At 41.5% G+C, this 22,081-nt stretch overlaps 2 protein-coding genes across 5 annotated transcripts; both read right to left on the reverse strand.

Moving 5' to 3' along the window:
- Position 1: 1 nt before the first annotated feature.
- flvcr2a (FLVCR choline and putative heme transporter 2a) lies at positions 2–16,741 on the reverse strand. 4 transcript variants are annotated; one of them, XM_084013110.1, is made up of 12 exons: positions 14,020–14,654; positions 12,225–12,890; positions 9,864–10,005; positions 8,708–8,848; positions 7,862–7,929; positions 7,540–7,643; positions 4,789–4,899; positions 3,315–3,420; positions 3,129–3,240; positions 2,499–2,566; positions 1,778–1,889; positions 2–1,113 (listed from the first exon to the last, which is right to left on the reverse strand). In XM_084013110.1, exons 1-12 carry the CDS (start codon positions 14,059–14,061, stop codon positions 1,100–1,102), a joined length of 1,686 nt encoding a protein of 561 aa, XP_083869236.1. In that variant the 5' UTR covers positions 14,062–14,654; the 3' UTR covers positions 2–1,099. The 4 variants fall into 4 exon arrangements, with proteins under 4 accessions (XP_083869236.1, XP_083869234.1, XP_083869237.1 ...); XM_084013108.1 differs by having other exon boundaries at positions 2–1,889; positions 14,020–15,234; XM_084013111.1 differs by lacking the exon at positions 1,778–1,889 and having other exon boundaries at positions 14,020–14,651.
- A 717-nt stretch (positions 16,742–17,458) lies between these two features.
- On the reverse strand, positions 17,459–22,004 carry LOC311016541 (jun dimerization protein 2-like). The gene is made up of 4 exons (XM_084014289.1): positions 21,834–22,004; positions 19,854–20,071; positions 18,985–19,089; positions 17,459–18,819 (listed from the first exon to the last, which is right to left on the reverse strand). Exons 1-4 carry the CDS (start codon positions 21,919–21,921, stop codon positions 18,634–18,636), a joined length of 597 nt encoding a protein of 198 aa, XP_083870415.1. The 5' UTR covers positions 21,922–22,004; the 3' UTR covers positions 17,459–18,633.
- Between the last annotated feature and the right edge of the window lie 77 nt (positions 22,005–22,081).

The raw sequence follows: 22,081 nt of genomic DNA on the forward strand, positions 1-22,081 counted from the left end.
CTGAGTCCTCTCCATCATGTTTTAATGCATTGGTTTATGTTGTCTTGAATAATTTCCTTAGTGTCATCAAAACAAAAAGGGAAAAAAGGGGGTGTAGAGTTTTTCACAGCACTATAAAATTTCCAAAAAATACCACTGAAAGAATAACTTACACCTCTCAAAATCACATAAATAACATTGATTATTGACATTGACATTGATGAAAACTTGCCACAAGACATCAAGTAAAACATGTTAATGACAAACTGTAAAAAGTGCCGATTACGCAGCATGAACTACATTTCTCAGTAACACTTTAACGAGCCAAGTAGTATTACACATAAAAATGCTTGTTCAACACTCGCGTGTTCATCAAGATATATATGACCAAACGTTTTGCACTTACAGTAAAACAAGGATGAAACTGACCTTCCAACGTTTACTCAGATGCATAGCATCAATGATATTTCATTTAACGGCCCTATACAAAATTAATAATACTTCTGTGTGATCCTGAGGTGATGATGACTTGTTGAGCCAACTGCCATGACAGAAAAACACAACACAGTTCTACACGGTATTGGTCCAATACTGGGAAACACACTAAAATATTGCTCATTATATGCATAAAATGATTGGGACAGTAAAAGTAAAACTATTCAGTTGCGTGATAGTGTTGGAGTCACTAAAGTGGCAGTTGCATTGAAACAACATGTAAAATACTTACATTGGATAAACATGAATGTTTAGAAAGGTTGATTTATTCTAGGAGCTTAAAAACAACAGAGGTCCCGAGTGCGTTCCCCTTGTGCATGATTGACTTGTGCTTATTTTCAGATAAGTTGCACTTGGGATATTGTTGTGAATCTCTAGTGGCAGAGCGGGGCGACCATACCACACAATAAGTGAACTGCTGGTTTTAAGGAGTCACAGAAGGCTGCTCAGTATCGTTCACTCTCCATGTTCTCACTCTCCAGAGCACCTTTTTTCCCCCTCTGTGGCCAAGTGTGCATGTTTATATATGTACATGACAGTGTTTCTGTTTTTATCTGTACGAGTCCATCCTTCTTAGAAATCGCCCTCTTTCAGGACTTAAGGTGAAGCGACGTCTCCTTTTAGATCAGCTGTCGCTTTCTGTAAAACACAAGGATAGAAAACAATTACAATGACATCACCCAACAATGAGCAATAACAGTGTTTCCTAACTCATCAGAGCCTTCAGAAAGACAACAGTGTAAATATAGACCCAGAAATATTACTATTACTAGTACTATTACTTGAGTATTAAACGTCTTAAAAATTCTCAAGTCAATATAATCCATGAATGGTTATGAACTTATCACAACCTCTTAGTACTGTCACTTCATCACAAATATCCTATGATCTCTTTAAAATGTCCTTTAAAAAAGCTTTTCACGACAGCTGGAAATACTTTTTTTTAGATATTAATCTTGGTAGAAGGATGAAATCCTGGCATAAGCAGTTTTCTTTCACAATAACACATGGTGAACCTGTTTAATCATATTGTGATGTGAAGAATGCAGTTCAGTACTAATGACCTCAAGTATAATTGATACTAATATTTTCAAAATACCAGTCACGCTTTTGTAAAAATGGAATTACACCCTATAATTATTTTTTATAAATGTAAACACAATGTGGTTTGTAACAGGTGTGTTGAATTTTCTGGAGATTCCAGTGGCATTTTGACACAAATCCCTGTGTACCGTCACCGTGTGTGTGCATGTGTGTGTTGGTGTCACTGGTGTTGAAGCCACAGAAAAGCGCGTGCCCCTACCTTGGCAGGTGTGTGTGTCGGTTTGTGTGAGATCGTGGATTTGTGTCATGGTGTGGTTGCCAGTGGGCGCTGTGGCCCCGTAGTCCTGGACCGGTGACACGGAGCCTGCAGGCTGCAACGATAACTGGGGTGTCACACCTCTAAGGGACCTAGAGAGGTCAGTTTATCCTCCACCGTCCCCTCGACCCCACACCGGACTCCCCTCCACCAAGCCCCGCACACCCAACTAATACTGCCTGCTACCTGCACTCTAGTCCAGCAGCTCCACCAACACGTCTTTAGTGGGCTCATCACTGCTGGTCTTCTCATTTGTAACGATTTAAAACAAGAAAACTGTGGTGGTCTATTATCTTCTTTAAGTTTTAGAAGAATTTAAGTTCTATTGTGCAGGATTAGAGAAAGTTCAAAGACAGCAAAAGTGTTCCCAATTTTGTTTTAAAAAAGGCAACAAGTGAGCAAGACAAGCAATGTGAAGTAAGATGTTTGTTTAAAATGGCATTCATTATCAAAAACGTGAAGGTGATTATGAGCCGTTGGCGGCGGTTTTATTTTCTCTTGAACTAGATTTGAATCTGTGATATTAAACTTTCATGTGATCTATTGACTGAAAAGATGTCTTTGTTTCAGATTAACTCCGTAACTGAACCTGCTTTTAATTTATCAATAAAGCGATGCGAAGACCCCACCTCTGACTTCATGTCACGCATACGGATGTACTCACACTCACTGTCGCCACATCAGCCTTTTGAAGGTTGGCGTTCTGTCGTCGGAGGTCAGACTTGATGAAAGCTGTGGTAAAAAAAGAAGGAAAACCTTTGCTTACAGAAGATATGGTTGTTATTATTATTATTACTATTATTATTATTATTGTTGTTGTTGTTTTTATTATAATTAATTCAAACTAGAGTCAGTTTTAGAGTACGTTTTTTCAATTAAAACAATGAGAAAGAAAATTCCATGCTAAATGGTAACAGAAGATGAATTCCACAACCCTTATGTAGTTTTGTCTGATGTTTTATGTCAGAGGATATCAGATAAATGAGTCATTGTGGGTTTATGTTAATGCACACCCAATAAATATCATCATCTTACCAGTAAAATGTGAAGCTATGGAATTTTAAAAAAAATCATCGTTTTAGGGAGTCTTCATTTTCATTTAATTGTGACTTTAATAAATGGGGATTCTTCATTCAGCCACTAGGGGGCACTCTTATCCTGTGAAAGATATGACGGTTCCCTTTAATGTCATGCTAGTTCCTAGAAGAGTTCATTGCACAGTGTTGTTTTGGAAGTCTTCTGTCTTATCGGCAACCTTACAGGATATTCTGTGTAAACAAGAGAGACGCCATACCTGTGAGCAGTGTTCCGATTAGCAGAAAGATACACAGGAAGATGTTTCCAGCAAACGTGCCCCATCTATCAATTATCTTCCCTTGGGAAATGGTGAAAATGATCCCAAAGATCTGAAAAGAGACAAAAATAAAGAAATCAAACATTTACAGCCCGAACGTCTGAAAAGTTAAACAACTTTACTGACCTGAGCTGAACAGTTGAGCAGTCCGGATGAGGTTCCTTCTGATTCTGGATAGGTGAGCTCTACTGCAAACTCAAAGCCCAGAGGTAGATATCCTGTCATGAAGAAGCTACAGACAGACAAACACTGGAGGTCAAACTAAAGCTAAAAGCAAAAGTGTGTGATTTTTTCATGCATAAAAACCCACACAAATGTAAGTACAGTAGGGTGAGTGTATATCGCTGTATAATACATCGTCTGGGCTTCAGAAATGAAAAGCAGCTAAAGGAATTGCTATGGAAACGAGTTATGGGCTTAATCAGCTTACCATAAATAGCAATAATTGTAAGGACAAAGCACGAGGACTGAGGGGATCAGAGGAGCTTGATATTGCTTTGACAAAGCAGAGCTCACGCCAGATGAGAAAAATACAAAGAAACATGAACAACAATGCAGAATGTTTGAAGGCATTTTCATAAAACCGTAAGCTCTGTGCAAATAACAAGCGGCAACATAAACACAAGACCAAAAATCAAAGAAATACACTGTAAAAATACTCAGTCAATTAAAAAGTGAAAACAATAATTTGAACTCCCTTTTGCGCCACCAGTTTAGGAGGGAGATGACAGAAGATATAAAGGAGCGTTTGACTTTATTGGTTTTAGCTGATGGCTCTGAAGAGAGGCCAGATGGCAGAAAGTGAAACAGTGTATGTAAGTGATGGAGCAGTCAGACCGACAGATGGATTTTACTTTCTTATTTAACTGCTGTTATAAAGATTCTGTGGCAGAAGAGATGCTGATGGCTTTTCTTGTGCAACATGTCACTATAACTCATATTTCCCAAACTAATACTAATAAAACCGTCACAATAGTCGATCGTGGTGAATTTTCATCATCGATATTGACTTGAAAAAGCTGTTTATCTAGAAGAAGTGAAGGAGAAGTGAAAAAATACGGCATTATAAATACATTTTTTAAATGTTTAAATCCAGAATTTATGAAGGGTGGTTTATAATCATTTTAGATTATGTGATTGTTCACTGAAAAGGATGTTCACTAAAAAAAGTATCATATATACACAATACATATATTTTTTTCTTTTAAAAATTGTGAAGTGATTCCAGTATGTTTTAAGCACACTTTGATGATTATCAAGATGTTCATATCGTCTCATGTCTAGTTAGGAGATGAGTAAAGAACTTACATTTCCATGTAAGGTTCCACGCTCTCCCTAAAATTAGCACGTTTTGGGATGAGACATTGTTCAAATTCAAACACTTTTATTTAATAAAATAAAGAAGTGTAGAGCGATGCTATTCGCTCATGAGTTAACGTAACAAATCTCAGATTCAAATCCCAAGATGTCCAACTGCAGGAACCCTGTTAGCTATTATTTAGAGAAATGACCAGCGTGGCTCCTTTTTTTTAAATCTCATGTAAACCCTGGCTGTGGGGATTATGAGCTCTGCAGTCTTTACTCTGTTCCAGTTACTTACCCTAGAATTCCAGAGGTGATGAAGACCAACCACAGGTGACCCAGGTTTAGGGTGAAGGTGTAGACCAGCAACCCAATCAGAGAGAGGATATATATAGCCAAAGTGGTTTGTCTGAGGACACACAAGAGGAATATTAATCACACGGTTTAAAAAGCACAATGGTAATATCATCAATCTATATTCTGATGAACCTATCTTCATACACAAAGGCAAAATCTAACATTAGTGTTCATTTTTTACTGTTAAATACATTTGCAAACAGCTGTGAGGACTGGTGGTTATATGATGCCTTTACATGCTGTGGATCCCATGTTGCATCTTGTTGTTAACTCATTTAATTTGCAAGAAACTGTACAACCAGCAGGGTTAAACTGGGAGCAATGGGACCTAACCAGCCAGAAACTCTTCTCCATCACATTAAACATGCATCATTTCATGTGTCTCTTACATTAAATGTATAAACCACATTATGATAGAGCCAGCCAGGACTAATGCCTACAAATATCCTCACTTTCTACCACTACTCGTCGTAACTCTGGCCATCTGCACAAACAGGCTCACTCCGGTGAATCCGTCTGTCGTACAACCACGCGTAAAATATTGCTGCAAAACAATTTTGTTAATATAACATAGTTCTTTGACTCCCTCTCCCACATGGGACAATAGGCGTGAGAGGGTCAACAATATAAACCTGGGCCTGGCTGCTTTGACAGATAGGCATCCTAATGGCATGTAAGGAATCTGAGAGCCGAGATGTTTTTTCCCCCTGTCATAATAGTTTGCATGCCAGATCACTGAAGCGTCTAACACTGGAAAATGAGCGGTGGACGCTACTTTTTGCAGAAATTGGTCAAGGTATTGATATGCTTAATCAAGACAAACACAACAGCATCAATAATCAGATACAAAGTGGATATTTTCACGTATAAAACTAATATTAAATATTGTTCCTGTTTAATAAAGTGGGTTTAAGATGTGACCTGGAAGGAGCAGCAGAGTTTAGCCTGTCACTTCAGATAAAGCAGAGAGGGACGTCAGATATAAAACTCAGTCCCACTGGATTCTCATTCATACTTTCTTTTGTTCAAAGGGCTTAGAATTCACTTGGACATCTCGCTGTGAACGGACGATTTAAAAAGACCTCCATGCAAGGTGCCCTTTTTGGATGAAGCAGAAAACGACTGTTGACCCTGAAGACGGATTTCCGTTGGAGCGCTTTCTTCCAGAGGTGACAGTGAGTTTCTGGAGTCACAGATTGACTTGAAACACATGAAGCTGCAACATGAAGTTATGGACGGCAACGTCAGTCTGTCATTCCAAATGATTGAAATACCACCACCAACTACCAGATGGATTCTTATGAATTTGAAATTGTATTACATGATGTTTCCTCAAACGCCACCACAAGGCTGAGATTTGTGGTTTGAGTTATTGGAATTTAAAGGTCCATCCATCCATCCATCCATCCATCCATTGTCTACCAATTATCCTGTATTCAGGGTCGCGGGCGGGCTGGAGCCGATCCCAGCTGTCACTGGGCGAAGGCAGGGTTCACCCTGGACAGGACGCCAGTCTATCACAGGGCCAACATGTAGAGACAAACAACCATTTACGCTCACATTCACACCTAGCAAATAGCATACATTCAAATGGCCACAACTTCTTCAAATATTATCATTTCCATGTGTTAGACATCATTGGAACGCTTAGAAACTACACTTTCGGAATCTGTGAATGACTCAAAATGCCCCGACTGGTAGACATGTTCCTGGTTTTGCCATGGCTGGTCACATATGGCAATTCATAAACAGAGGTGGTGCTCAAACACACACTATTGCATAACGGGATGCATCCATGGATGCATCCTTCATGGAACTGCCCAGAAACGGCCTCTCGAAGACGGTGTGACCAGCTTGGTGTTTGAGTACTGGGAGGAGTGATTGGACACTAGATGGAAGGTGATAACTAAAACTGATGGGAAACGGAACAAAGGCAGGAAGAAAAGCGAACCAAAGTGCGATTAACAGTCCACACTTGTGAGTATAGGCACTAGTATTGAGGCATTTTCTTAACAAATATATTAAGGAAGGAATTTCCAGAGTTTTACGTATTAAGTCTCTCTCCTGAAGATCCTGGATAGAAGACATTTTTCTTTAGGAAGTCAGCAGTGTCTTTAAGGTAAGAAGGGAGCTGGTATACCAATTGTTTCTATTGATCCTTACCACAATGCACCCAATACATTATTCAAGAGTTGGAGCTGTGTGCAGACTTATTCCCAAAAACGAACGGCATCCCCTCCGCCTCAGCTGCACTTTGTGTTTAGTGCTAATTAGCTATTTAGTTCACACACTAAACTGAGATGTAACACAGTAAACAATACAGCAGCTGGGACATCAGCATGCTAGAACTGTCATCATGAGCATGTTAGCAGAAGGGAGTGGATGTGTGAAACGCGTCATTAAAAGTGACACACAGTTTTTATGTGAGTGCTGACGACTTAATGTGCCAATTTGGGGATTTTGGGCCTTTAGAGACAACGGAGATGAGCACATCAGTTCTTCTGTTTGAGCATGTTGACATGCTGACATTAGCATTTAGCTCCAAGCGCCACCAAAGACGCTCTGTAAAGTTGAGCTGAAATGAAAAATGCATTTTTAACCCTTTCAGATCCCATTTTTTTTCATCCCTGAAAACATCCCTGGATATGATGCATTATTATCATTACAAAAAAATTGTAAAAAAAAATCTTACCTGTATGTTTTGGTCCTATCCAGCCAAATGCCACATATGAGGGACCCTGCCATGCCAGCAACGACAATAGTCAGACCAATTCTCCCAGCATTCACCTCTTCACCCTGAGAGGAAACACATGGTCATTTTTGTTTTTACAGCCCATATAAGGCATCTGTGACACTTTGCAAAACCCTTTGCAAATATCTTGTCTCGGAAGCTCTGATCAATAGCAATCAGACACTACTTATCTTTTTTCCGGGTCATCACCTGGGAAGCTTTACAGTTTATCAGCATCAGAGAAAACCACACAACGGTCTAGAGCAGACACGGCGGGACTTACAGGGTATTGTTCAATGATCATCTGATTCAACAGCGTGGAAATAGAATAGAAGCTGCCAACGTTCAGCCCTGCAGACAAGAAACAGAAATCAGCGTTCCGTCTATTCTGAGAAGACCTGTAGGGAAAGAAGAGGGTGCAGATGGGACCTCATGCTGCCCCCTAAAAAAACACAGCTGACGACTTTCACACAACTTAACTTGCTTCAATATGAAGCACAAAGACACAAGATGACCTTAAAATCCCTTTGTTGGGTACACGTTTACAGACTAACTAGTCTTTACTAGACTAATCTGCTTCACACTGTCAATCAGTAACATCGTCTTTGTTAAATAGTGACCTTTGAGCATAAAAAATGTGACATCTCAAAAGACCTCATGCACTGCCGATGTGCCTGTACTGCACACAGACAGGGCACTGGGGGGCCAAGTGTTACGATGACGCATCCTCATATCTGCACACCAGATGATAAAGACTATGAGGGTCCATCAGTTTCTATTTTGAGGCTTTTACATCAATACCTTTCACCTCGATATTGCAACAACATGTCTGAAATAAATATAAATATAACACAGACGCACGTGGAAACACAGAGAGTTGGAGAGTATTCCAACCAACCAACTTGATGAAAGTAAACATCTACTAAAGTTCTAGCCTCTCAAATGTGAGATGAAAACAAGCAATCTACTGTAATGACGTCTGGACTCTGAGAACTTGTGGTGGGCATTTTCACCGTTTTTATGAGTGGCGGGCCTGGATAAACATCAGAGGAGAATCGACACCTCAGGGCCTGCTCCTCAAGGCAACGTGTCACCTCTTAGTAGTTACATGCAACGGGAAGGGACCCACCGTAGCTGACCATCAGGAGCATGAAGGACTTGTTGCGCAGCAGCCTCAAGATAGAAGCTGTGTACGAGTACCCATCGGGGGGGATGCTCCTGGCCTGAGCCTGGGCCTGGGTGGGAGGGAGCTCTGGTTTCTCCTGAAACACTGGAGGACAACCACACGGAATATTGACATACTGACAGGCAGAGGAAGTAAAGTGTGTGTGTGTGTGTGTGTGTGTGTGTGTGTGTGTGTGTGTGTGTGTGTGTGTGTGTGTGTGTGTGTGTGTGTGTGCTCGTTGAAACCTGTTAACAAACACTTATCATTATCAACTTATCTTAATTTTATGAGCTATATAAAAAGTTGTTATAAGTCCAACATTTATTTATTTATTTATTTATTTGCCACATACTACATACTGCCGGACCCTTGATTGGCTTTTTTTTATCTGATCTGATTTCATCAATATTATTACCAATACCCTCAATAAACAAACTTGTGGCCAAAAAGCAATTTGCAGCTAATAAGGTAATAATAGTGTCAAAGCATGGTGTGCTTGATAGCAGTCATTATTGTAATATGTTTTTCAGTTAACATAATAACTATTACATTATTGGGCTTTATTATTTTGATGGTTAACATTCTCAGTAAAAAGTGCAACCCATGATGAAGCTCCTGAGTTTAACAGAGGATTTAACAGAGCTGACGGGGAAGAGGATTTCATAAGACAATGCCATGACTCCCTGAGTTCCTGCGTGTATGTCACATCGTGTCTGAATACATCTTATCAAAAGGTGAACAATTACAGCAATTACTGCAGCTGCTCATCCAGCGGACTGCGATGCCGGGGAGACTCAGGGAGACTCGGCTTCCCAGCAGTGCTGCCTGAGGAGAAGCTCGACAGGATAAAAAAAGAGCTAAACTATTATACAATGAACCTTGATGTTGCAAAAATAAAGTTGTCGTTGGCATCACTGTTTGGTAAAGGAGGTGACGGTTTTTTCACACTTTCCACTGCTGGAAAGCATAAAAATACTTTTTGCTCTTAAGATTTTCACAGCCATGACTGTGGGAGTTACATGACATAGAAAGGGACTTGCATTTGGCTGTTATTGCATGAGTGAGCAGAGAGCCACGACCGCTCTTCCCCACTCTGTGTGGATGTGAATCGCCATCTTACCGATGATCACGAGGATAAAGATGAAGGTGGCCGCTCCCGCGCTGATGTAGAACATGATTCGGATGTGGTACGCCAGCTCCTCCACATCGTCCACATTAGGCACGAGGATGGGTGGGAGCAGGAACCCAATGGCAATACCCAACTGGAGGTGAGAGGCACAACATTTAAAAAATGAGTCTGCACCTCTAGCTGGAGGCTTCATACACACAGACACAGTCAGCGCGGATCATTAAAGGGGAGAGCATCATTACAAAAGACAGGCTGAAAAAAAAAAGAATCAGAAAATAAAAAAACATTGATGCGATAAAAGTTCACGTCTGAATGGCATTGGACTGCTTGATATTTGTGATGAGTGATGGTTACCCACAGAAATAATCCTTATTTATTGTATTTAGTGACTTAATTCAAAATGATTAATTTAATCTGTACAAGGGGGCGTTTCTGCGATTCCAGACTTCATTCTATGCTAAGCTAACCAGCTATAACCATATAGTCTGCCCACCCCCCACCCTCAGGGACCAGCAGTCCCAGTGGATCTGCGTTGAATGGGGGTGGTACTACAATTCAAAATTTGAATAACACATAAGAAGTACCAACTTCCTCAGCTTTTTATAGCCTCAATGCCAGAGGGGCCACCAGCCGAAGTCCCTCCGCTCTAGGGGAAAGGCGAAGAGAAGGAAAGGGGCAAAATGTGACGAGACACGTTCCTTAAGAAGAAACAAACCCGTGAACAGTGTCTGAGGCAGTGGATCTCTCATTATTGTGCACTCGGGATAAGCAGCGTAAACCTTAATAACTTCTAAAAAATAAATGCACAACTAACTCTCCATTGGAGCAAATCAAGGATCTCTAACCCAGTTACCAAAACTGTTGATCCGTTTGATCTTCAAAGGCCTTTATGGAAATCCTACTTTTTCTTAGTGTGAACTATTTCTAAACACCCAAGGGGATATCTATGGGAACTACTTCAGCCTGAAAACTTGTAAGCATCGGGTTTAGGGACCGGAGCCAAAGAAATTAAATCGTGGTGAGCAAGTAAACATCAACAACAATGTGTCCTTTATGTCCAGCGGCGGGGAGCAGGACTCGAGCACAAAACAAGAACATGGGTGACAATGGCCGGGATGCAGTGTTTGGTGGGACGCAGGTGAGGAAGAACACACTTCAATTGAAGAAAAAACAGTTTAGGTTCAGAGGTTCAAGAGCTTTGCAGGGGTCAGACATCTTTTAATAGTCTATGTTTATAGGGTTAACGATCGTGGTGTGATCAAAAGGCACATGAACAGTATATATATCATATAAATACATGAGAACTGTTATGCCTGTGCAGTATCCATTCTCTGTTTTTATTGGCTCATACAGAAAGAATCATTTAGAATTCAATAAGCCAGATTATTCCCTTTAAAAAAATTATAATATATGTAAGTATATATTTGTTTTGGTGTCTGAAGTTGTCAGACAAGTTTAAAACCTGTTTTAAGTATTTTGGAGCATCAGAGTGAAGAATAAAAAGGGCCACACACGCCATGTGCTGGCCATGGACATGGCATCCTCATTATAAACTCATTATACAGTTATTTGACGCCCATGCCTGGGAGCGTGCGTGGGTTCAGATGGTTCAAACGGATGAAATCACTCGCAGGCACACACAAACACTCTAAACGTATATTGTGAGCTCATACATATGAAATTCCGATTTATTCCTTCCGTTGTGAAATCCCAAAGTCATTTTAACCCAACCTAATAATGTCAATATGTATGAAATGTTTGGTTCTACGGGTTAACGTGCATCACTTCTTAGATCTGTGCTGCTGCTTGAAGCCAAAATGGCCACCGGAGAGAGATTTGAATTGATAATCCTGCTGAGTCAAGAAAGAGGAAACCGAATTCACAGGAACAGAGAGAGTGCCCTGAAAAAGTGCTTACTGTTGCATTCAATGGGGACATACTGCTTCCTTATAACATTGCACCTTGAACTTTAGCTCTTCTTCGTCATATGTGGGTTAAAATAGCCAGGGAGCATGCTAGCTAGCATACACAAAATACGATCAGATGCAGGAGGACTTCCTGGTATTTTTGGCATTAAGCATTTAACATATTATGTATTATAAAGTCAGCTAAACATCCAAAGATGGTCGCTGACATAACATAGGGGGAGAACGGGGTCGGTTGGTACACTTTTCTTTTCATTTGATTCCCTCAAATCCCACGATTCCCTTGGCATATTGACATTCATTCAGATAACCTACATTGTAAAGCTCAACCCACACACACACACACACACACACACATGCAGTCCCATTAACACCAATAAGAGAAGTTCATGACACCATCCACACACCCAAAGGCAAAGAGACACACCTGGGTCCCAAGAACGGCAATGGAACAGGCGGTGGAGACCTCCCGCTCCCCAAACCACAGGGATGCAAGTCTGGACGGGATGCCCATGTAAATAGTGCCCACCGAGCATACAAACTGACCAAAGAAGGTCATGGCAAACATGTTGGGGTCGGCCGTTCCCGTCTTGATCCAAGCCCCGATGCAGTTGAAGGCCGCACCCACCACCACCACCTCCCTGACGCCCCGGTTGTCGAGCACCCACGTGACGGGCATGACGAGGGGGATGTAGGTGATGAAGAAGAGCATGGAGAGCCAGTCAATGGCCATGGCGCTGGTGTTGTAGAAGCGTATGAAGATGTTGCTGATGATGCCGTACTGCAGCCACATGAAGGCGTTGCTCATGGAGAAAGCGCTGAAGACGAACAGCATGACCCATCGCCGCTTGTACAACTTGGTCTCCATCAGTGTCAAGAGCGGCGCAGCGTCCAGGTCTGAAGGCTCCGAGGCGTCGCTGCTGTCTCCCTGAGACAGCTGGCTGTACTCCCACGTACCAGTTCTCTTCTTTCTTCTTGGAGACCATTCATCTCCTCCATCCTCACCATGGTCGTCCATCCACTCGTCTGGTAATCCTTCCTTGGTAATCATGTTGCTCCCACTGAAACCTCTGGCTTCTGTAGCACTTAACAACTGGAGGGAAGAGCAGACGGTTTTTTTTCTTGTGGGTCTCTCAACACGGTGGCAGTTTACCTGACTCGCCCCCCCCCCCCCCCCCCCCCCCCAACCCCCCACCTAGCCGGTATACTGGAGATCAAGCTTGCCAGCTGTGCGTCAAGTAGCAATAACTGCTTATTAATCCTTCTGACTTAGCAGGGATGGATCCGGGCTGCAGTTATAATGAGCGAGACGTTGCAAAGCTCTGAGCCCAGCCGACAGTTGCTATCTGACTGAACTTTAACACCTCTTTAGTCATGTGATGGATTTTTTTTGCAGGTTTAACTTCTCATTTCAAACTCCACCTCCCAGCTTATGTCGTGGGACAAACTAACATTTGATAGGGGGCGGCAATGCGAATAGAAGGTAGGTCGAAGAAAGGAACGTAATTCTATTTAAAAGTTAGGTCACAAAAACATGCATAGATGTGTAGGAACTAAGGTCATGCTGAAGAAAGACGGAAAAACAGCCTGAAGAAACAAAAATCTACGGCCTTGCATGTTTGAGATCAGCTAACATACAATAACAATAAAGCAATGACTTGCAGGATTATACAAATAAGTTAAATTGTAGACCTGAATTTGTAACAGAGTAGCTCACTTATTCTACTTAGTGAGCCTGTTCTACTTATTCTGGTTATAGATCATCCTTACTTCCTTGTGAATATGATTAATGGGTGGAAGTGTCCGATGCCGCTGCTGCAGCGCCCCTACTGGCCGCAGCCTGCAGCTGCACCGCCGAATCGGTGAATGGAAGGAGTGAAGGGGAAAAAAGGAGAAACTCTCAAACTCGTGTCGCCTTCACGTTCACTATTCCCGGTCGTCTTTAAGGAAACACCCTCGCTGCAATCTAATCACGTCTCACTATCACTATTTAACTTTGTTGGCATTCCGTCACTAAAACCCAATAAAACGTTTAACCTCAGCAGATTAACCGACCGTAAAACAAACACTCGCATCTGTAAAAGTGGACAGATTCTCTTCCTGGAAGAGACTCATGGATACGAACACGCGAGCTGTGAGACTTCTACAGACTAGCAGCTTATTCGGAGAATACAAAAGCATACAGATGTGTGTGTTTTTAAAGAACCGATAGTTCACCATACCTCGAACACGGCAGCATTGCTATGCGCGTCCACCGACTTCATTCGATGCAGAAGAAGGTGGCGAGCTTGAGCACGTCATCTCACGTTTCGTTGCCACCCTCAAAACACAACTTTAAAAAAATAGACTTAGAACTTCCGTGTTTGAGGATAAGTCTGCGCAAAAAGGCATTATGTCTGTCTTTGAGGATCATTGGGATTTTTTTTCTCAATCTAATATGACCCATTTGTTCTAGGCATGAACTTTAAAAAAAAAAAAAAAAAGATAAAGTGTCAGTAATGGTAAGTTACTATAGGTTATTTTCTTTTTCTTTCCAAATAGGCTGCTACATCCCTTTACTTCAGAGGGAGTTACTGTAAGCCACTTTTTGATATTACATTTGTGATATTGCACAAAAAAAAATGTCATAATGAACTTATAAAATGTAAAACATTGTTGAGGAATAAACCCCTGGTTTCCATCCCTTTGGGCTTGTGACTCCTTACATTAAATGTGTGTCCACTGTGGGCCCATTTTCAATGTCTATAAATTGTTAGCAGATCCATCAAAGAGAAGTCTACATTTCTCAAATGTTTCATTTAAAAAAAATGTGTTTCAGGCGATTATGGAAACAGGACTTTTTTTTTTTTTTTTCCTTTTGTACACTGTTAAATCTCCTGCCTCACTGATTTATCGTGTGACCCTGTGTGAACCACTGGACCAATCTAATTCCACCCCCTCTACAATAATAAAAAGCTACTTTAGCACTGATGCATCATTTTAATCCAATAATGTCATATTAATTAGTTATTAGCTTGATATGTCACAGGGGACATTATTCAACAGAGCATTTGACTTCTGAAACATGAATACGTTTTGCCATTAAAGGGACAGTTCACACCAAAATACCTGTAATTACCTGCCAACTTTCAGATATATTGAATATAATGAGATGTGGCACTCACTCCCAAGGACGCTTTACACACAACCCATGCCCTCACAGTATGGTTCCGGTCCATTTTGACCCAGGCCAATAAATCCCTCATAATACAAAAACTTTAACTATCTATTTAGCATGTGTAAATAGCCTGTGTGGCATTAATACATGGATGCTGTTTCAGAGAGCAGGAAGAGTGTATTTTTTTCTAGGTAGTTTCTATGTAGTTTTTTGAGAAATGCATTTAATATCACACAAAATGTCATGTCCTGTTTTCCTGTGTTGGCTTCCTGTGTTAAATGGTAAATGGCCTCATTTATATAGTGCTTTTCTCCAAAGCGCTTTACAGGAATGACTGACATTCACCCATTCACACACCCATTCACACACACATTCACACACCGACCGGAGTCAACGCAGGGCGACAGCCAGCTCCTCAGGAGCAATTGGGGTGAGGTGTCTTGCTCAGGGACACCAGGCACTCAGCTAGGAGGACCCGGGGATATGTTGTGTTACTTATTGATCATAGCCAGGTGACCTGCTTGTTATGCCTACATGAGACTGTGGTGTCAAAGGTGAAAGCAAACTTTCAGGGTGAGGAGGATTGGACTCAAATTCTGACTTTATCAAAATGTGCTCAAATGTAATCTTAGATAGAGAATAACAGATTGGATTTAATCAGAAAATGCACAATGTTGTATGTGGAAGTTAACATAAACATGTAATTGAAGGGGAAAACATTGACCAGCAGCATGATGAAGGGAGGAACTATAGTGGGAGCAGAAGGGAGACCGGGACCCATCAGAGCTGAGGTGGACCAGAAACAGAACTGAGTCCTCTTTCAAATGATCAGACAATGTGAACACAAATGGAACCACTTTAAGAGGAGTCTGTTTTCTGTCACTCCTCCGCGGTATCTTAGTGTCTTTAAATAATTCAAATATTGAAATGAATTGGGAGGAATTATTATTAGGAGGATATAAAAGTCTATTACATTGATCAACTCACCTGATTCCCAAAAACTCCAATGGAGCAGGCGGTGGAAACCTCATCCGCGCCGAACCAGACCGACGCCAGCATGGAGGGCATCCCGAGGATGAAGACCTGGGAAAGGGAACTCGAGAACTGTCCCAACATGGTCACCCAGAACAGGTCGGGCCTCGCGCTCGCCACCTTGATCCACGTCCCGGCGACGTTGAACGCGTTGGCCAGCAGCGCGGTGACGCGCAGCCCCTTCTTATCCAGCAGCCAGGTGACCGGGAAGATGAAGGGGATGTAGGTGAGCATGTAGACCATGGACAGCCAGTTGATGGCGAAGTTGTCCGCGTTGTAGAACTTCACCATGACGTTGCTGATGATCCCGTACTGGATCCATTGGTACGCGTTGCTCAGAGAATAGGCGGAGAACAGGAACACGATCACCCAGCGCTTCTTGTATAAACGCACGGTGACCGCGGGGTCGCCGGCGCCTTTCGGGATGCTGTCGCCTTCGATTCCCGCGGGATCAGGACACGGCGCTCCCAAGTGGGGACCATTATCCGCTGCACCCCGTTGTTGCAGAGCCCGCACACCTCCCATGTTATCCCCGCGACAAAAAGCGAGCGCACTTAGAAGGTGATGTCTTCCACCACTGCAGCGACCTCCTGGAAATGTATTTCAAACCAAAAACTGCATGCAATTTAAATTACAAGTTTAAAAAGGGAAAATTAGGCTACAAATGATCCGTTTCCCCGTTTTAGGAGCAAAAGGAGTTCACTTCAGAGTTCATTCCAAAGGGACTGAGCTGCTCTCCACGAGTTCATTTAATACTTGAGCTGAGGGAGAAATCCTTTTTATTGCCTCACACTCCGGGCTGACCCGGCTTTTACTCCACCCAGCTGCTGAGATAAGAAGCGACACACACCCCCTTTTTCCCACCAAGGCATTTTGAGGGCCGGTATAGTCTCCTGTCAGTCAACACACTGGATGCGAACAGGCAAAGTCAATAGACTAATGTTCTATAATTATCTTTTTATACTTAACACCTCAGGGGAAGGCGTGTCCATTTGAACCCAGGCGGTTTTAGATATTTACATTAAAAAAAGAAATATAGATGTCTATAACATTAAAATATAATGTTCAAAAAATGTATCCCTAATCCCTAATTTGACAGGTTTGCACAGCAGCCTTCTAAACCGTTTCTCTACCTGCTCTCACTCAGTTGAAAATGAGCTCTAGGAAAAGGTTTACTGTCTGTGAGGTTTTGTCACAGCTCTTGGACAGAGGAAGTGACGTGTTAAACAGGCCCAAGCCTAAATGAGACCCTCAGATGCCCCTGTTGTATAAATGGCTTATTTAGGTTCTCGACAAAGAAACATGAAGTACCTGAAGCATAAACCTGGGGAACAATTTTGATTATAATCACGTTCTGAAGGTTGCGCCGCTACTGGCCACCAGATGGCACTGTTTACATTTGGTCAAAACATAATACACAATTAACATGTGTTCAATTTTGTAGGACTAAAAAATTCCAGCACAAAAACAAACTAAACATTTATTTCTTAAGGAAATACAAAATGGGATTTTGTGGTAGCTTATATGCTTATATAACATCATATACAAAAGTATAAAAAAAACATTACTGGTAGTAAATATAGTAACAAGTACAATGTAAACAGTCAATTATACATATATATATATATGTGTGTGTGGGTGTGTGTTTATGTGTGTATGTGTATATATATTTATATATTTACACACATACACACACACATGTGACGCCTGCGCCAAGACATAGATAGGAAAATAGAAAAAAGGATCAACCGCTCTGCTACCAAACGTATGGAAGAACAAAAATGACTGAATCGTGAAGGTTATTCTTCTGACTGTTTCCGGGTGTAAGTATAGAAAAATAAAGAATTTACTTCTTTCTTTCTTTTTTGATTGAGTGCGAAAATTAAATGAATGTATTTCAGCCTACCTATTTGCCCTCTTCGAGTTGCATTTCAGTTAATATTCCTATGATTCCCAGAATGCATTTGGGCCTACATAAGCATTACAAACCCCTCATTAAAACAAGATAAATATGTGTAGCCTGATCACATGTATATAAAAAAAACATTGTTCTTTTAGGTTATCACTCTATCTATCACTGCCTCTCACGGAATGTAATTGAAATGCTGTTGACGCAAGTAATGTAATGTAATGATGTAAACATTTTAAGATTTATACTTCCAAAAATTGTAAATCAGCAAATATAAATTGTTCATTTTTAAACTACTGAAGGAATCTCTGAAATGACTGAGGTGAAAAAGGTGAAAAATAATTCCATTTTAGCAGCTGGAAATATGTTGAAGCGTTTGCTAAACCTGAGAAGAGTTAAAGTACAAATCCACCACAAAAACAACACACTGAATGTATGGAACGTAATGTGCCGATAAGCTGTTTTTTGTTGTTGTTTAACTTCATACTGATAGTGGCTGGAGCTCTGATGACCACGATGACAAATGAATGGCAAAGCAAGAGAGACAAACAGAAAGAATATATGATTTAACTGCCATCACAGTGTCCGCTGGTATTTCATCCACCGTTTGTGGCGTCACACATCGAGTTAAGGCGCGAGGACTTGGCTGGATCTCCTACACGGCCGAAGCCCAAAAGCTAAGTGCTGCTAGTTGGCCGCGTTCTTCTCAACTGTAAACTGTACAAAGTCGTGGCACCTTCATTTGGCCTCCAGCTGCTGCAGCAGGGGGTTCGCCTCGCTCTCCGGGGTTTTGACGCTGTCTGTCCTGACGATGCACGTGGGGCGATGCCGGTTGAGCATCAGCATCAGTTGCTGCCGTTCGAGCTTCAGCTCCTCGATCTGGGCTTTAAGGTCAGAGTTTAACATCTCTAGTCTCTCGGATTCCTGTGAGAGGAGGGAGAGGAAAGCAGGAGATCAGACAGAAACTGCAAACTGAGATGAAGTTGACTTGACAGAATCGATTCAAATCGTTCCAAAAAACTACTGAAAGCCAAAGATTCACACCCCTATCTAGGATCAATATTTATATCATAATGAAAAAGTGATTACCTTTTGTAGATAATCTGTTCTCTCTTTCTTTTTGTTTCGACATCGAGCTGCAGCCACTTTGTTTTTCTCTCGCCTTCTTTTCCTCCTGTCATCCTCTTCGTCCCTCTGAAAAGCAGTAAAGGCACAAAAAAGGTTGGAGGTTAAGTTGTGAGGTTACGTTGTACTTTGGGAGATTCTCCAATGCTTCTTTATGATTCATACGATACATGATTCAAATCATATATCATCTCAGTGTCATTTGACTATAATAGCAGTGGGCTTTGGCCATGCCTTCTTCACTATCATTATCAATACACAAAAGGGATACTGATATCTTGGCCAAAATAAACAAAAAACAAATTGTTTCATTGAGTCACAGAAAGGAATTAGTTTTTTGTGAAAATCAATCATCTTACATAAGATGATCACAAATGGACATGGGACGATATAAAATGTCAATATCATCCTGGCCAAAATATCGTGATTGATATCGTCCCATCCCTAGTTGAGCTAAATAAAAAACTTTTTTTTTAAATTTTCTACTAACTTTGCATGAATGTTTGTTTTTATCATAAATGTAATGAAGTGAACATGTGCGAGTATGAAAGCATTTCCTTCTTGAAGTGATACAAGACATAACTAAGCCTTTGTTTAGCCTAATTTGCAACGTTCACCTACACTAATGTCAAACTTTTCATGTTCCTGTTTTGATGTGTTCCCTGGACCTCTCTGGACTCCAGCAGTATATTTAACAACATCATGTCCCTTGATGTCCACTAGGTGGACCTGTTGATTAACATATGACACACTGCTGCAATTGCAAGCATCTTCAGGCAAACCCCTTTATCATACATTATTTACACATCTCAGCTCCTCAGTGTTTCCTTCACCTCTGTTTTGATCACTAACGGTCTCTTCCCCAGACTGTCCAGGAAGTGCAGAGGTGACAGCATCGTACCGAACTCCTGGAAGTCACTTAATTTGAGCTTGTCAGTCAGCGTGGTGGCTGAGATCCCAGCCAGTGGGCCCAGGCTGGGCAGGGAGCCTGCCGTCACACAGGGATCTGGGATTTGTCCTGGCATCGCGTCAGACTCGGTCGTGACCACAGCTAGGAGGCAGAGGGAGAAAATGGAAGACACGCTCAGACGGCTACTAAACCAGATCAATGAAACACACACAAAACTCATGTCTGCTCTGCTTGTTATTGTTACATACGGAGACATTCTTCATGGTATGAGGGTGGGAAAAGCCAATACAATAACAAATTAGTATCAAAAAGACATGCAAGTGTCTTATTTGGCCTACAGTTGGTTACAGAAATACAAATGAGTGCACTGCCCCTTTCTACAGTCAGACTTGCCTTACTGTGATGAATTGATGGTCTGTTATATGATGTAATGGTGCTTTTTTTTTATTATTAATTTAATTTAATTAGTATTATTTTGTTTTGTTTCCTGGAATGAATATACAACCATTTACAGGCCAAAAGACAGCCGAACAGCAGTGTACAAAGCAGACAAATTCTCTTTAATTTCAAGGACAGCTGAAGAAATAGCCGTGGTTTCCTCCAGACTTAATGTCAGCGGAGTCAAACGCAGCTGCCAAAACTCTGCATCATGAGGTGAAGTATGAACCCAAATTTAACTTGGTTTTGCCGCATGAAATATTAGAGTTGACACTGTTTACTCATGATGTTCTGCCCTGTTTTGTCCAGCACAGGCAAACTTCTCGATCTGGAAAACGCTGAACACGAACATTTAAACGCACCCGAAGCCAATGAGACAGGTGAGTACGGAAAGCCAGCCCAAGACACAGGAAAAAACTATAACAACTCAGCGGATTTCCAAACCACATGATGCAGCCAAATGACTCTCATCTAAGGTCAATTACCCAGAAACCTGAGTTTCTGCAGGAAACTACAGAAATAAACAGGCAATATATAAATACCAAGGAAAAAGGCCTGTTTATCGTCAAATCAATTGCATTTGTAAGGAAATAATTATGCATGAAGCCAGTTGTGCATCAAAACAGAGAACCTGAGATTAACTTTCAGTTTCCACATTTCCCCAAAGCACATGCAAGTCAACATGGAGTTGTAATAACATGCATTAGAAATCACAAAAACACAAAGCAAAAGTCACCATAACACCATGGTTCCTAAACATTTTTAGGAACTCAAAACTCCCATTTGAATATTATGGCTATTAAACCTTCTCCCATAATAGTAATGGATCCTTGCAGGTCCAATAAGCCAGTTTATTTTAACTTATTTTTAAATCTTTGCACTATTACGTGAAAAAAACAACAACTCCAGGTTAGTTTATGAATCTGAATTTGCACTAGTTTAGTCATCTTAAGGCGACAACGTAGAGCTCCAACGTGCATGAAGCCATTGGTCAACTTGAAAGCGGAAGTTTGTCTTCAGTGCGGCATTTATCTTACGTAACTTTGTCCTCCCATCAAAAGAGCTGCAGCGATATAAAAAAAAACACACACACATTAGCTTTTCTTTCGTAGCGGATTTCGCTTTAGACAAACCACGTTTTAAAAAAGCAACACCGGCGAGAAGCGGATAGACGGGGTGTAAATAAGGACATTTTGTTCTGTGTTGTGCACGCCGTGGTTCCGTGTAAGAGCAGCATGCACACAAAAGAAAAGCATCTTTCTGTAGCATGCTCAATAAGACGCCAGGTCTGCTTCAAAAACCCCCGAAGAAACCACGTAAAACCCAAAGAGAGGGCAGCGAAACGCGACGTTTAAGCATGAAACATCCCGGAGCTCCTCGCTGCCTGCTCACTACGCGCCAACAGGCTGTTTAGTGTGTCCCAAAAAAAAAAACCCTCTCGATTTATGAACTTCTGTGTACCGACCTGACTTTGATCCCAGGTGTAACAAATGTCCTTTCTTCTGGTCAGCCGAGGGTCGAGAGTAGATTTTAAAAAGTGGGAATCGTTGCATCAGCCCGATTTTTTAAACGTGATCCCAATCTGGGAGGATTTGGGAATGCGGAAATTAGGCTATGCCAGCCAAACGTAAGCAGGGATGTTAAAAAAGTAGCCTGCATTAGTGGGGGCAGAAGTGGGGAAGTCGCACCGCTCCTCCCTTAAAGCAACACCGA

This window comes from Eutrigla gurnardus, assembly GCF_963514095.1.
Source record: "Eutrigla gurnardus genome assembly, chromosome: 7".
Taxonomy (NCBI): Eukaryota; Metazoa; Chordata; class Actinopteri; order Perciformes; family Triglidae; genus Eutrigla; species Eutrigla gurnardus.

Bases quoted from the DNA above. Each gene is read 5' to 3' on its own strand.
- flvcr2a (XM_084013108.1), bottom strand. From the start codon at position 14,061: ATGAAGTCGGTGGACGCGCATAGCAATGCTGCCGTGTTCGAG. The intron at 12,891-14,019 runs GTATGGTGAACT...TCTTCCCTCCAG, and splicing joins GCAATGCTGCCGTGTTCGAG to TTGTTAAGTGCTACAGAAGC. The intron at 7,930-8,707 runs GTGGGTCCCTTC...TCTTGTCTGCAG, and splicing joins GCTCCTGATGGTCAGCTACG to GGCTGAACGTTGGCAGCTTC.
- LOC311016541 (XM_084014289.1), bottom strand. From the start codon at position 21,921: ATGCAACGATTCCCACTTTTTAAAATCTACTCTCGACCCTCGGCTGAC. The intron at 20,072-21,833 runs GTCGGTACACAG...TCTGCCTCCTAG, and splicing joins ACACCTGGGATCAAAGTCAG to CTGTGGTCACGACCGAGTCT. The intron at 19,090-19,853 runs GTGAAGGAAACA...ACTGCTTTTCAG, and splicing joins CGTTAGTGATCAAAACAGAG to AGGGACGAAGAGGATGACAG.